Raw genomic sequence first — 16,504 nt, 5'->3', positions numbered from 1 at the left:
GGTTGGGTAGGAGGAGAAAGGTGACCTCACCTCAGATTCCAGGACGATGTTGTATATTGTGCTTCTAAATGTTTGAAAGTTGTTTTAAATTGCCAGGAGAGAGGAGAGATGCCTAAATTTCAGCATGTGGAGTGTGGCACAAATACAGTTGTAGAGGCATCTGACACAGTGGTGGGGGTTGGGAGACGTGTGTACCTTCCTGGTTGGAGCAGACTTAGCATAAGAGAAAGTATGAGCTCAGCACTGGACAGTGTGGGGCTTTGGTAGACTGTGCGATGGTCTTGTTACAGAGTAGAGGCAAGTAGTCATGAAAAGGGCCATTCCGGATAGATTGAAGGGGTCAAGCCTCGACAGAGATGGACCATTACACAAGTCCAGGTGGGAAGTCATAAGGGCCTGAAGTGAAATAGAGGCTTTAGAACATAAAGGAATGACAAAAGGAAGACACTGTAAAGAGGCATAATGACTGGCTTTGGTGATGAATAAATAAGTGCCTAATAAGTAGTGCTTGGATCAGGGAATATGGTGGGACAGAGGGGTTTAAAGAGGTTCCAGAGCTTGAGCTTAGGTCCCTAAGAGGAGAATATTGATTTAATGACCGTGTGTCCCGAGCACAAAGCTAAGCACTGGAATATAATCATGAGTAGGACTGACATGGCTGGTGCCTGTGAGGAACCTATAGTCTATGCAGGAGGAAGCAAAAACACAAACCGATAGATGTATGAGTAATTACTGTTATGATGAGTGCTAGGAAGGGGTCAAGCAGGATGCACAGACTGAAGCTGACAAAGGATTTACCTGAGACAGGGTGCTCAGGAGGTCTCCCACAAGGGGATGATATCTAAGAGGAGACCTGAAGGGCCAAACATGCAAAGGTGGTCCAGAAATTATCCCAGACCAAAGGCATAGCATGCACCAGAGCCTGAACTGGGGAAGAAATGGCAGGTTGGAAGAACTGAAAGGTTTGCAGGTTGCATCTAGTGAGTATGGGGAGATGAGCTTGGAGAGGGAGGCAGAAGCCAGACCACGCTGGGCATGGTAAAGGAGTTGACATTTATTCTATGTTCCAGTTGTACCTAGGGCATATGACTGTTTTAAATAAAATTGACAAAATTTAATTTTAATAATAAATGAACATTTTTATTGTACAAATTTTCATACATATAACCAAAGTAGAGAGAATAGCGTCATGAACCCCCCCATGTGTAAATCATTCAAAGTCAGCAGTTAGTAGGGGCTTCCTACTTCATCTCTTCCCCACTTTGCTGAAGCATATTTAAGTAAATCCCAGATGGCATGACCTGTCCCTCTGTACATTCTTCAGCATCTCTAAAGAACATTTATTTTCTTAGATAACCACAATGCCATGATCACACCTAACATAATTAACTATAATTTCTGATTATCATCCAATATTGAGTCTATAATTCAGATGTCCCTGTTTGTCCCCCAAATGTGTTTTGGTAGCACTTGAATCAAGATCCAAATGAGGTACACATTGTATTAATTATTACATCTCTAAGTCTCTTTTGATCTACACAGTTCCTATTTTCACCTCCTTTTTTGTTTGTTTTAATGCCATTGACTTGTTGAGGAAGTGGAGGCAGTTGTCTGCAGAATGTCCCATCTTGTGGGTCTGTCTCTTGCTTCCTCATGTTGTCATTTAACCTGTCTTTTGGTTTCCTATAATTCCTGTAATGGGAACTTAACTCTAAGGATTGATCAGATTGAGGTTAACTTTTTTGACAAGAATGTCAATGGTCATGATTTCCTTCATATTGTATCATCTCAGGAGACACCCAGTATCTAGCTGTCCTATTCTTAATGATACTAAGATTCATCAGTGAATTCAAGCGTTGGGAGCTTGATTGTATTGTATAGTTCTCCATTGACTTATATAATTATTTTATTCTTTTATATTTTTCTGAATCAATTACTTCATTAGAAATATCTCAACGATTATTTCAAATCTATTATTTCAACTTACTTTTAACCACCTCCAAAATTGAGATCTTACTACCTCCCTGACAATTTTCACTGAAGAAGAGAAAGGTCATGCAGCACCTGGGTGGCTCAGTGGGTTAAGTGTTTGACTTTAGCTCAGGTCATGACCTCATGGTTCATGAGTTCAAGCTCCGCCTCAGGCTTTGTGCTGACAGCTCAGAGCCTGGAGCGTGCTTCAGATTCTCTCCCTGTCTCTCTCTGTGCCCCTCCCCTGCTCACACTCTGTCTCTCTGTCTCTGTCGCTCTCAAAAATAACCATTAAAAAACAAGAGAGAGGCCACTGTGAGTATTCTGGAAAAGTCTTTGTGGAAGAAAATAAATTGGGCATTCAACTTTTCATTCAAATACCATAGAATATTACTTATTCTGGGAGAGGAAGCCAGTAGTTATCCTGAAAGAAGTGAGTTAGTAAAGATAAGAGGTAGGACTGGGTTGTAACAGTTTTCTGTAAATGTAGATAGATATTGAGCCCAAGATTCCCAGTAGAGGATAGTCTTTGAAAACTATGTATACTAAAAGTATCATTTCTCCTGTCTTCTTTAATCACTCCCAGTGGACATTTGCCTCTGTGTAGGACGTGAGGTGCTGATAGATGCTGTTAAGATGTAGGGATTGCCCTATCAGCCCTCTATCAGTGCTAAGCTGCACCTGTTCTCCAACCAAATCCCTATAAGAACTGTTGGGATCATGATCCCACCATACCCCCACTCCCATTCCAGCAGCTGCAGCATAACTGGAGCCAGTTCTTAGTAGGAGATTTTTCCATGATGAGAGTGGACAAGTTGTGACATGTGGGCCTAAAGTCCCTGCCTAGTGACAGAAGCTGGAGCAGAAGGGTCTGGGTAAGGCCTTACCAAACAGCTGTGGACTCGAATGGCCAGGGTATTGCAAGTACATGGGGATCCTTGAAGGTGGCAACCCTGTATAGGAATCTTGACCCTTTTAGAACACCTAACTATACTCTGCCACTGATGGACTGGTGGCCAGGGCAGATTGGGATGGGAACTGCAGAGTGTGCAAAAGCAGCATGTGCTCTGGGGAGGGGAAGCAGCTTGGTGCTGGCACTGCCAATGGTGTCCCCCTCTGCTGGAAAAGTCACCCACAGGTGTCATGCTTACCTCACTGGGCCTCACTGTCACCCCATGGTCCAGAAACTCCCCTGTTCTGTCATAGGAGCCATGTTCTCAGACTTACCCATATTGAGACTGAGCTATAATTTTTAGGTAGTGATATCTGGTAGACAGTCGGAGGTGCTAGACTAGAGCTTGGGGGTGGGAGGAGATTAAGGTTTAAGATAGATTTAGTGTACTCTGTACTGGGCGTCTCATTGGTTCTCACGCTGTTTTAGTGTGTATTTGCTCTTTAAGGTATCTGGGAATATGCAGTGAGATTATGATCAGATGGAGTAGGAGGGTGTTCTGTTTTAGTAAATGCACTGGCAGGAAAGTTACCAGGGAGACTTCAGGATTTAATCTCCTGACCTGGATTGCCATAGTATCAAAATATGTTAAAAGCAGGTTTGGCGTAGCATCAAGGGGCAGGACAAAATAGGAAGCAAGTGAAAAGTCCAACCTTAAAACTAGAAGGAAAGTTAAAGGTAGAATGGGTCCAAATTCTCTGTTTAAGGAAGACTCCATCTAAGCCTTTGCAACAGCCTGTGACTTGTGACCCTGTGAAGGAAGAACAGCATCACCCTGTGTTCTCCCCTCCCCCATTTCCCACTCCTGAAGTAGAACTTTGGGCTTTGTTGCTTCTCATCTAAGCAGCCCAGGGAAGAGGAGATGGGGTGGGGAAGAAAAGGGCAGTGCATCCAGCCTCCTGCTCAGTGCTGCAGGAAGCCTGAAGCGAGCTCTAGCTAGGGCTCCGTCAGCACCCTGCAGGCGGGGGGAGAAGCAGCTGCTGCTGCTGTTGCCACTGCTGCCACTTGCTGGGGTCCCAGCTGCCCCAGGGATTACCTGGGCATAGCATGTGAGGCTGAGATTCTGAGACTAACACCCGATCTCGGAAGCGGATGAGGTCCTGGGCACAATGTGAAGGGTGGAGCTATGAGCTGTGGCGGTGATATTGTGAAATCCATTTACCAAGCAGGCACTCCTTCTGTGAGTGAGTGCCCTGTACGATCCGATGAGCTTTTCCGTTCTGAGCTGTGGGCAAGTCTTCTAGGAACCCATGCTGATCAAAATATAACCTGGCCTTAGTGGCAGAAGTCCAGCAGGTGAGGGCAAGCCTCTGGACTGCACAATGGGAGACAGGCCTGCCCCACTGCGATAGGCAAATGGACAGGGAAGGTGGGCTTTCCCAAGCAGAGTCACACAGGCCAGAGAAGCCCCACCTCCGCTTTGACAAGGGTCTGGTGGGTTGGGAGAAGCTTCTTAGGAACTTGAGGGTGAACTGGGGAGTAAAATGACAAGGAGCTACTTATGTCCTTTCTCCTGGGTTTGCTGGCAGTGGGGTGAGGTGCAGCTTAAGGTCTAATGTTAGCCAGGTGCTTGCTGTCTTTCATACTTAATGGAGGCCCATTCTAGATGCATAGATGACTTATATACTAAAAAATGTGACCGGATTACCTGACCCTCAGGTTCCCCTCAGATACCAACTTGTCATTTCCATGACCTTCCAGGCCTTGTTTGGGGTTTTGTTTCTGCCTTTGTGTTCCTGGAATAACCATCTGTAGCTTTCCCATTTTAAGATTTTCTTCTCTTCTGCCTCTCACACCTGATTCTGTGAGATTCTCCCCTTGCTAAACCACCGAGCACACTACCCCCGCCTCCCTTGGCTCTGAAGGGACGCCATCTGGGCAGGCCACCGGGGTGGGCACAGCTATGGGGCAAGAAGAAGAGGGCTTCCCTTTCATTTCTGCATCTTTTTTCCTTGGTGGTTGCCTTCGAGGACCTGACCTCCTAAAAACAAAACAACCCCCTCACCCCAAACCCTAGACTTGTGTATTTAGACATACATGTGAGTTTTATCACATTCCCTGCCAAGCCGCTGCCTGACCGCTCCCTTCTCTGAGCCACGGTGGCAGGAGGCATGGCGTTTTTAAGCAGGATGAATTGCTGTCTAGTGGCTGTTCTTCTGCACCCAGGGCCATCAATCTTGTCTTGAATGCTGGGCCTGCTGGTGTGCCTGCTCAGGCTCATCTTTCTGGGGCAGACTTATTTACGGAGCCATGGCAAAGGTAATCTCACTGACCACCACCCCCCCCCCAACCCCCCGCCCTCCACCAGCCCATGGCCTGGGCCTCTCTCAGCCACTCTTAAAAATAGCCTAAGACAAGAAGGAGAGCCAGGGTCCGGTTACCTCCTGCAAGCGGGATCTGATCTTACCTCACCTCCTGCGTCTGGCAGCTCGGCCCTTCTCAGGGGCCACTGGACAGGCTTGCAGGCCATCAGGAGGTGGTCAGCCTGTCAGTCTCTGTCCTGCTTGGAGCTGGGAGCCAGCAGTCACTCCCCTTCAGGGAAGCAGGGGTTGGGGGGAAGGCATGGGGGGGATGGAGTCCTTCCCAGCTCTCTTTGCCCAAGCAGTTGAGTGAGAAATCTCAGCCATGGAACTCGTGTGTCCATTTGTGGAAGATGACAGGCTGTGTAAGGGATGAGGGTCTTCCTGGGCACAGGCCTGGAATTGCAGGGCATGCTTTGTTTGGAGTCATGACTGGCTTCCCCACCTTATATCTCCCCTTCCCTGAGAAGCAAACACCTTTGTCAAGTCCTGGACACTGGGGAATACCTTCTGTCCCCGTGTGCCATGTTCTTCTCTCACCTAAATCGAATCTGCTTCCCTAAAAATCTGCCTGGTAGAAGGGGAGGAATCAGGCTACAGCCTGGCCGTTAGCCCTAGCCATAGCAGTAATTCCCTAGATGACCTTGGGGAGCCCTCATCCTGTGTTAGGCCTTCGTTTTCTTCCTTGTGCGATTAAGATGGATAATTCTGGCTCCTGTCTTACCTCGAAGGGATGTGGTGGGATTGATTAATTGGACTGGGGAAAAAGGAGTCTGGAGTGATTCTGTGTCTGAAAAATAAGGGCGACAGCACTGCATTTACACTTGGATTGGTGAGCTTGCATCATTTCTTCATCAAACATGCATCTGTTTGTGTGTGTGGGGGGGATATCAGTACCGGTGTGTGTGCTGGGGTGTATGTATACGAATGTGTGAGTGTGCACACATTCATAGAGGAAGTGGCTTACTTCACAGCTCACTGGTTGTCCACACTTGTCATTTGTCTGCCTCATGGCCTCCCCACCCCATTTTGTTCTCTTGGATATGAAGGCTCTGGGCTCCCTGTCCTATCTTATAGACTTGATCTTGGAATCCCTTTAGTTCCCTGGGGAGATGCCTGAATGGCAGGTACTGGAGAGGAAATTAAGGCTGAATGAAAGATAGTCATTTTCCAAAAGCCCACAACATTCAGGCCCTAGCCTTGCACCTCTAGTCTCCCATCTCCCTTGTCTCCCTGACTCTGCCCTCACCCTCTAGTTACGTTGTAAGTTTCCTAAATTTTGCCACGGTCTTTCTCACCTTCAGAACCCTGCACCTGCTCTTTATACCGTTTGTTTGGACTTGCCCCTTTATCCCTTCACAGAATGTTTCTGAGCTTCCTTTGGGAACCACCTTACGCTTCCCTTATCCTGACATCCAGCCCTGCCATGAGACCCCACAATTCCCTATTCTTTCCCAGCGGTGGCACACAGCACACCTTACTATAATTGCTTATTTCACTGGGTGCCTTACGGCCAGAATATAAATTCTATGAGGACAGGGCACCTCTTGTCTTACTCAGAATTGCCTCGCATAGTGTCTGCCCTCTAGTTGGGCCTTGGTACATATTTTAGTCAATCATGAATGAATGAGCAAACATGATAAATGACAGGCAAGTAAGAACACAGTGCTCCTGATGCCCATGTGCCTTGCATAGATGAACACGCACAGCTCCGCTGTCCGTGGGAGCCCTTCGCCACCACCCCCACCATCATGCTGACAGCCTTGATAGGACAGCAGTCTCATCTGGGCGCCTCAGTCTGTCTTGGGATTCAACCTTGTCCACGCACCTGATTGCACTTCAGAGAAGGTAAAACCAAGAGCTCAGCTTTCTAAATATTTGTTGCTGGGAAAGCTCTGGGAGGGATCTTGGGCAGCCTCTGAGAGGAGTACACTTTCCCCAGCACAGCTGCTGGGGCTGGTGGCATCAGTGGCATCTCCTGTTCATCTCTCTCCCCACTGATTCACGTTTGAGTGGGACTCAGCCAACTTCCAACTTTTCACCTCTCCTTCCTGTCCAGGTTTGGTCCTGGTCCAGTCCACAGGGTTGAGCTGCTCTTCTCCCCACCCCACCCCCATCCCCCACCCCGCCCATCCCCTGGCTCCCAGGAGAGCCTCCCCTCTCCGGCTCCCAAGCTTCCACAGCTGCCTCAGCCGCAGGTTTGGAGGAAGCGGGCTTGCTGCGACTGACGTCTCCACCTGCTGGCCGTCCTGACCCTTTCTGCCTGCAGCTCTCCATCCCTGCCGCCACTGTCGCCGTTACAGTGTGGCGGCGGCGGCGACTGCTGCTGCTGCAATATTCTATAACCCAGAGACCCCAGGTGGGAAGCATGGCCCGGCAGATGGCACGGTGTGCTCCTCCTACAAGGACCTACCCCTGCTGGATGCTCCGAATAAGTTTCCCCCGAGAAAAAGTCCAAGGGGGAGGTAGCTAACCCTCTGACTGTGTTGCTGTTCCCCCCTAGGGACCCTTCCATGAAGACTGAGGCAGGCACAACTGCTGAGAGCCTGCTGACATGACATCGGCCACGGAGTTTGAAAACGTGGGCAACCAGCCACCGTACAGCCGGATCAATGCCCGCTGGGATGCCCCGGACGATGAGCTGGATAATGACAACAGCTCAGCCAGGCTCTTTGAGAGGTCCCGGATCAAGGCCTTGGCAGGTACCATTTGGGGCCATGGGGGTTAGAGGAGCCAGTCTCATAGTCCCAAGGTTCAGTCCCCTCCCTGCCTGTGGCCAGCCTTCTGCGTGCATTGGCGTGAGCCCTGGCAGGAGGTGATGGAGACATGGCTGTGTGGCTCAGGGAGACTTGGCCCTGTTGGGAGGGAGCAGAGGCTCCCACGCATGCCCTAGTTCATCCCAGGTGGGAGGTGGTGCCAGGTGGGCCCTGCCCTCTGCCTCTGTCCTGAGTGACCTGTGGCCAAAGTGAGAACTGAGAGAGAGTCTGGGCAAAGGAGAGTCTGAGGGGCTGGATGGCCAGGCAGAGGGGTGTGCAGCTTCATTATGCACCTCAATCTCCTGCCTGGTTCTGGATAGAGAAATTATCATCCTCCTCTCTGTTGTCCTAAAAGAAAAGTGTGATTTGATAGGACATTGAGAACAGGTAACATCCTCCCCACACTGGCTCAGGAAGCAGGATTTTCTAGACTAAACCTCTTATCCTTAAACTGGAATTAGATTTTTACTTAGATTCATAGTAGATTTCTGTGTGTGTGCGTGTGCATGTGTGTGTGTGTGTGTGTGTGTGTGTGTGTGTGAGTGACAGAGAGAGAGAGAGAGAAGGGGAGGGAGGGGGAGATCTTAAATCTCCAGCAGAAATAGTTTGTCCTCCCCCTGCTGGCTGGGATATGATTCTTGGGATTTTTTTTTTTTTTTCTTCTCCCGCCAACCCCTGTGACCACTGCTTCCCTGGAGCCTGGCCCAGGGTAGCTATATTCGGATACCAAGTCCTTGGCCAATAAAGAAAGTTTGAGTTCTGTGGGATAGCGTGTGGGTGGGAGGGGTGGGGGTAGATTCCATCATCTGCTCCACCAGTTATTAACCCAAATCAGACTTCTTTCCCCATCTTCACCTTGTAAGAAGAACCCAGACTCGCCCATAAGCACTTTCTGGAGCGATTCTCCCAGTGTACCATCATCACTTAGTGGCCCTATCTGAATTTTCTAGTAGTATTCTTCTACCTTCTCTCCCTCCACTCTGCTCTCAGATGCCTCCAACTTCAGCTAACCTTGAGTCATGAGCAGGGGAACCATAGTGACCTTTCACCTTAGGAGTAGCTGGGCTTACCTTACACTAAAAGGAATGGGGTGTCTCATTCCCTTGTCATGATGGGGAGTCCATTCACATCTCAGCCATCAGCTTTTGTGTTCTTGTTCTTGTGAGACACTCCCTTTCTTCTTCCTTCACCCCCTCCTCTGCATTCCCTACCCTTAAAAATTCCTTCCTTGGTTTCCCTTGAGGACAGATAATAGCACTAATTCATTCCTTGCTTTGCTTATGTAATCTTAACCTCTTTAAATAAGCAAACTAGGAACCCTTGTCTTGCCAGTCTGGTTTTACCTTTTTTCTATCTGCGTGCCAGCTGGGCCTGACTACATTGACCCTGGTGATAGAGGTGGAGGGAGAGGGGTTCCATTTTCCATATGTCTTGTCAAAGGACAGTATGAGGAGTGGGACTGTCTTTGTGCAGGGATCCTTTGATATGTTTTACAGATACCCTATTTTTTAAGAAACCGAGGAAAATTCCATTTTAATAGTTATTTATTGTACCCCTACTATGTATAAAGCTAACCCCATGACCAGACAGAGAAAACCACGGAGATGAATTCAACACAGTATCTGTCTGTAAGTAGTTTATGATCCACTAGGGAAATGAACAATGTTCATAATGAATTAGCACAAGTACAATTAGAGAAGAACTGTAGGAAAGGCATATAATTAAATAGCAATGAGAGAGCAAAGGAGGAGACTCAGGAATCGGGGACTCATTTGTGGAGAAGGCCCTCAGGAATTGAAGGGTGCATGGGATCTTGACAAGCAGGTGGGGTACAACTTTATCCAGTTGGACTATATGAATGGCAGCCAGGTCTGATGATCAGGTTAGAAAACTGGTGAAAGTAAGTTGATCAGGTTACTGGAGAAAAAAGTTCCACAGCCCTGCCTGTGTCTCACCAAGAGTTTGCATCTCGTCTACCAGAGAATCTGAATTACCCCCAGGGGAGAGGGGGACCACCGAGCATATAGACTTACATGCCTGGACCTTAACAATTTAGAACATCTGGCTAACAAGTAACCATGGAAGTTTAGGATCCATTCAGGGTTTTAAAAAACAAACAGAAACCTAAGTCAGTCTACTGACTTTACTGAGAGTCCACTCTGAGTGAGCTGTGGGATAAGCGAAAGCTGTGGGAGCGTCCAAAGTAGAGAGGTCAGATGGACCCGTTCTAGTGGGTAGACAGAGCAGAGAAAGGGGCTGTATGTCTCCCTCAGTTTTAACTTCTGGATGTTTTTCTCTTCAGTGTTGTCTTTGGGGCTGCCTTGGCAGCCTTTCCAAAGAGGCTGAGGAAGCAGAAGCACCTCTGGTTCCTATCATTTCTGCATTCTCCACAGCCACTCCCCCACACCTAAGCACATGATGGCAAGGAAGGCATTACTGTCCCCTCTAATGCTACTAGTATGGAGGATGGTTGAATCAATTTCCTGTTTTATAAAATGGGGACAGTAGTTCTTTCCCAAGTGTCTTGTGAAGATCAAGTAAGATAAAGTTTATGAAAGTTTTTTATTAGTAATAAAATACTAGGTGAATGTTAGTATTTACAGGAAATCTTAGTAGTATCTTTCTGTCCCTTCTTTTAACTTCAGACATTCATGATCATCAGTCACAGTTCCAGTTATCCTGACCTGTTCCAGGGCCAGTTTCTTCCTTCTTAACCCCACCCTCCTTTGTTTCTGAAGGCCAGGGTTGGAAGAAGGAGCCAGGGACCAGGGGAAACTCCACTAATGCTTGTGTTGCGGCTTTTGGCTCGGTCTCCAGAGACCCAGTGCCCACAGGGATGAAGCCCCATGCTGTGTAGATCTTTCTTTTTAAGGCTGCCCAGCCAAGATCCCAGCTGTGTCTCTGCCATCAGCTGGGTGACCTGGAAGGACCAAGAAACCAAAGGATGATGAGGCTGGTTAGATGTGCTTCCGGGTGTGGCTTCTCTGGGTCCTTCTCCACATAGTGACCTGTGGTTAGAAATCTTGCAGTTGGTTAACAGGACTCCGTTTTTTTCTGCCCCTTAAGTCAACTTCCTCTCAGCTCCAGAGGAAACACTCCCTATTTTGCCTTTCAAATAATTCCCAGCTCTTCCTCCCTGGACTGAAATAAACAAACCATCTGGTTATTCCGTGTGGAAACTGCCACATTGGTATACAAATACCTGACCTCTCTCCAAATGAATCACTGTGGATTTGACACTGTGGGTCAGCCTGACTGAAATGAAGAGGGAGGTGGGCAGGAAAGTGCTGCAGAAGGCTCCTGCAAATAGGGGATGGATTTGACCTCGGCAGTGCCCAGGGAAAGGGTGGGGGCCCAGCAGGAATATTTGCCCAGTAGGTCCCTGGCAGATGTTAGCTCTCAGTGTCAGGCTCTAAAGCTGGCAGCACTCGAGAAGGTTAAGTGATGGGTCACCCTGAGGCTTCTTCCTGAACAGGGGCCGTTCTCTGCTTTGATGACTGCCTTTGGTACCTTCCTACGTTTAGGACCTGCTTTGAAAGATTAGAGGAAGGGAAGCAGTTGAAAAGCTCACCTTCTAATCCCTCCAAGCAGTTCCAGCCTTCAGGTTTCGGTAGAAAGGCTTCCAGTGTCTCCTAGAGCCACCCTCATCTTCACTCACACCCCCTTTCCTGTCCTCCCCCCTTTTCATACTGGGAGCCATTTGGTAAACATTTGTGGCTGTCTGGATGAGGGATGAAGCACTGCAGGCTGCAGGGAATTTACCAGCCAGAATGCCTGCCCTTGGTGCTCTCTCTCCTCATCCCAGAAGGGTCCTCTGCCTGCACGTGTACCCTCTTGCACCTGGCTGTGTACCCCAGTGACTTGGGGCAGGTGTGGCCCAAGTGGCAGAGGAGGAATGCAACAGAAAGACGCCCCCAAAAGATAAAACCTTGTGCCCTGGCCTCCCCTGCCTTACCCATGCACTCACATTGAAATCTGGGCATCCCAAGTGCCACCTACTGCATGACTTCCAGCTCCTCAGAGCACAGAGGCATCTGGAAGGTCATGGTACAGAGAGCAATGCAGGGACTCTTGAGACGATCTGTGAGGAGAGGGCTCAATGTGTCCTTCATCATCTTCTGTGGCCCATTTAACACAGAGCCATCCTTTGAACACTTTTTGTTGGTTTATTTTTTTATGTTTATTTTGAGAGAGCAAGAGAGTGTGCACACGTATGAGCAGGGGAGGGGCAGAGAGAGAGAAAGAGGGAGAATCCCAAGCAGGCTCCACACTAGCAGCACAGAGCCCTACGTGGGGCTCAATCTCATGACCTGAGCCAAAATCAAGAGTCCGACACTCAACCAACTGAGTCACCCAGGCACCCCCAGAGCCATTCTTTTAAAACAAAGTGCACAAAATTGTGTAGCCCACTCTGGCTTTGCCTTTAAGTCAGAATCCAAGTGATGCTTCAAACTAGAAATGCCTTTCCTTTCTGCATTCTGTCTTTGCCTTCTTACTAGATTGGAGATGAGGTCAAGTGGTGAGGTTGGTTGAAGACAATTCAGAGGACACAACAGGGCAGCAGGTGCATAGCAGGCTATGTCCCTGTGCTCTGAAGCACAGAGTTGCTGCCATTTTGAACCTTGAACATCTTCCAGACCCACTTTGCCCAGGCCCCAAGGTTAAGTTCTGTGACTGGCAGATGTTCCATCAGAGCCTTAGGACAGGTGCCTTCAGACCCTGCCGCTCCCTTCCCACCCGCGTTGGCTCCTTGGAAACTTCACAGCGAAGGTAGTATCGGCTGATTCCTGACTTTGGTGGCAAAAGGTCATGCTTGGCCTGTTTCTCCACCGGCACCAAGATGACACTGATTCCAGGTGTCCCAGTTTCCTGAGAAGGGCTTTGTGTCCAGAGGGTGAATGATTTCTTTCAGAGAGCAGGATTTCACCACAGTATGTGGCGGGCAGGGTGGGGAAGGTACAGGAGTGGGGATTCAGCAGCTTCTTGGCAGCCTACTAAGTTGACAAGTTCAGATGTAGCTGCTGGAGACCAAGGCATCAGGTGTTAATGGTCTGAATATCTCTGTTAAGCTACCTGTGAGAACAAAGGTGGCATCATTAATGAGGGTTTTTTTGTTTTAATGTTTTCTTCTCCAATTTCAAAACACGAAATGGAGTTCTATGTAGAAACTATATATTGGGGAGACATACTATTCATGGAAATATGTATAATCAGCAACAATCATTTTAGTGTACTGTCAGAAAAAAAAATAATTGGCTCAGCAGCTTTTCCTCGGAGGTCAGCCATTATGAGTTCCACCCCCACCCGCTTTCCTGAGACAGGCCACTGTTCAGATAAACCTGCTAGTTACCTGTGCAGACAGATCCACAGGAGAGGCAGTGTGCCGTGGTCCAAGGCAGTTTCCCCAGCCCAGGACATAACACTTTCTCCCATTGTCCTCTCTTCCCTCTTGATAAAAGCTGTTCTTCCTCTTTGAAAACACTTTGCAGAACCAAGCGCTGTTCCAATTCTCTGGGTGACTGCTATCTATCATTGTGAAGATGCTTTTCAAATATTAATACACTGAGGTTAATAATAAGACTCTCCCCTCCCCATGCAGTGCAGTCTGAGTGAGCCATGGTAATAGCCTCCTCCATCTTTGGGACATTCCTGTGGGCTGTTGGCTTCATTCCCAAGGGCAGGCTGTGACACCAGGCCTTACTGTGCTCATGGCTCCCAGAGCAGCCGGCATCCATTTTCCCCTTCTCCAACTGGGCGCTCTCTGCATGCTGCTTGACTGAAGAGGTGCCAGGAGTGTTGTTTCCAAGCATCTGTAGCAATTGTTCATTTTCCTTTTTTATCGTGTCACTGAGAGAGAATGGCAAGGAAGCTGGTAGCAGTTGAGTCTCTAGGAGCATTTTGCCTCCAAACCCTTTAGCCTTCAAACTCTGGAAACCAGATCAACAGGGGATCTCATTTTATAGTCTAGCGAGAAGGAAGTGGATCAAATACAAACACATGTGTTTCTGTACATATAGACATACATGCATGTTGACAAATTATGATAAATTCCATGAGGATTTGTTGAGAATTAGGAGTTTCTAATATAACCTACAGCCTATAACTGATCCAAGGAGGAGTAGGGCTTGTTGGAGTGAGCACATGGGGGGAAGGGTGGGTGGAGATGGGAGGGGCAGGCAGGAGCCACATCACAGGGACTTACAGGCCATTGGTATCTTCAGGGTCCTGGCAGGAAGCAGTAGGAAACTCAAAAGGGGTGGCTGAAGAGTTTTTTAAGGAGATTATTTGCAAAGGGGTGGCAGGGTTGAAGGGTCAAAGGGTGGGAGCTGTAGCAGGGAGAGCTGTAGGCTCTCAAGACAGGATCTGTGGCCTTCAGTAGAGGACCAGAAGGATGGAGCCACTCCCACACCCATCAAAGTGCTCTGACAGGGAAGTGGCATGCTTACATTTGGGTTTTTAAAAGTCACTCTGACTTCAGTGGGGGCAACAGGTTGTGGGGAGACTATGCAAAAGTCTGGGAGAGAGAAGACGGCAGTGTGAGCCAGCTTGGTGGCCATTGACAGAGAGAAGTGGTCCATCCTCACATTATCATTCTTCTGGCCTCTCCTGTAGCTATCGTGGGTTTTCCCAAGTTAGGTGACCTTGGCCAAGTCGCTTTTCTGCTCCTCACCTGTAAAACAAGAGGCTCAAACCAGATGATGCACACAAGGCCTTTCCACCTCTGGCAGCCTGGGAAGAAGCCTCCTGTTATGGTAGCGCTGACCACATACTTCCACCCTGAACCACGGAGCTTTGGTTCCTGGCTTAGGGAAAGGGAATCAATGATTTTTAGCAAATCAGTAGATTCTCCAGAAATTCTCTCTCCTCAATAAAGTGTAGGTTAAAACTGAGTCCTGGACCATGTCAACTTCTGTGGCCTTGTGTTCTAAGTGAATGTAATCTCTCCCTGCGACCACCACCTGCATGCATGACAATACCTGGTGCTTTTTATCCAGATGATCTAACTGACCCTTAACCACTCTGAAGTAAGCAGGGGATAGGTATCACCATGCCACTTATACAGATGAGGGGAGAGGTAGAGCAGAAAGTGCCAGGACAGAATCCCAGGGATTTGAAATCATCCTGCTGCTGGGGTGCCTGGGTGGCTCAGTCGGTTAAGCGTTCACCTCGGGTCATGATCTTACAGTTCCTGAGTTCAAGCCTTACGTTGAACTCTATACTGTTAGCATGGAACCTGCTTCAGATCCTCTGTCTCCCTCTCTGCCTCTCCCTGCTCACACTCTTTCTCTCTCTTAAAAATAAATAAACTTAGAAATAATAATAAAATCATAAAATCATCCCAGTGCCATTGGGGCTACAGCACTTGGGCTTTCTTGAAAGTCCTTCAGACCTGCATTGCCTCCTCCTCTGCATCCCACCCAAGACCTCTCTTCTCATTTTCCTTCCACCACCAGCCTCTTAAGCCTCTTTGATCAAAATCCTGAATTCCTTTTTACTTCTGTCTTACAGCCTCTGAATATTCTCACCTGCTGTGGGCCAGCAGACCCTTGTTCTGTGGTTGTCCAGATCAGCTCTGGTCATTTCACTTCCATGGTTCACATGTCAGCTGGGGCCATGTCACCTCAAGCAGAGACTTCTGCAGCTGCCTCCAAGCTGGTGCCTTGACCTCTCCTCATTGAATCCCATTTACACAGGGAAGTTAGAAGCATTGTCCTCTAGCAGATTTTAGTGAGGTGTTGCTTTACTTAAGAACCTCTAGGCTTTTCTTTACCTGAAGTGTAGAGTTCAGATTCCCTAGACTGTCCTTCAACTTCTTTACTCTGGGGAAGTTCATTGCTTTTCACCCTCACCCCCCAAACTTGCACACCTGTGTGCACACACATACAGATTTGCCAGTTTCCATCTTGAGGGCTTTGAGCAAGACCCCCCCCCTTTCTTCTCTGTCATTCTAAAACCATGATCATCTTCAAACCTCAGATCAAAACTAGCCTTCTTCAAAAACATTTTTTTAAATTTAAACTGGCCTCTGATAACTTGTTTTCTTTTCCTACTATATATAAAGACCCTATTTTATTTAAAAAACAATAAGGTGAGGGGCACCTGGATGGCTCAGTCAGTTAAGCATCCTACTTCTGCTCAGGTCAGGCTCTCATGGTCCGTGAGTTTGAGCCCCACATCAGGCTCTGTGCTGACAGCTCAGAGCCTTGAGCCTGCTTCACATTCTGTGTCTCCCTCTCTCTCTGCCCCTCCTCTGCTCATGCTGTCTCTCTCTCTAAAAAATAAATAAACATTAAAAAATATATCTTCAAATATTTTTGTTACACAAAATATATTTAGTATAGAGAAGATTAGAAAAATAGAGAAAAAAGAGAAAACTGGGGACATTGTTAATGACCCATATAGATATTTTACAAGCCTATAAATATGACTGCGTGTATATATGTATAAATATTAAAATGCTATCTATAATACTGTAATCTTAGAATTTTTGTCACTGAGCACTATATTGTGAATATCATTTCATG

The 16,504-nt window shown here is 47.8% G+C and overlaps 1 protein-coding gene across 2 annotated transcripts in view; it reads left to right on the top strand.

Annotated features, from left to right (window-relative positions):
- SPTB (spectrin beta, erythrocytic) overlaps positions 1–16,504 on the top strand; it is a 124,883-nt gene that overhangs the window by 51,332 nt on the left and 57,047 nt on the right. Inside the window, exons 2-3 of one of the 2 annotated variants that reach the window (XM_078448142.2) lie at positions 6,919–7,071; positions 7,727–7,925. In XM_078448142.2, the coding sequence (XP_078304268.1) occupies positions 7,778–7,925 (148 nt within the window). In that variant the 5' untranslated portion in view covers positions 6,919–7,071; positions 7,727–7,777. The remainder of the gene's footprint in view (positions 1–6,918; positions 7,072–7,726; positions 7,926–16,504) is intronic. The other variant, XM_078448143.2, reaches the window with a different exon arrangement.

Source organism: Panthera onca, chromosome B3 (assembly GCF_046562875.1).
Source record: "Panthera onca isolate mPanOnc1 chromosome B3, mPanOnc1 haplotype 2, whole genome shotgun sequence".
Classification (NCBI taxonomy): domain Eukaryota; kingdom Metazoa; phylum Chordata; class Mammalia; order Carnivora; family Felidae; genus Panthera; species Panthera onca.
Note: the sequence above shows the minus strand (reverse complement) of the source record. Positions and strands in the feature narration are given on the sequence as shown.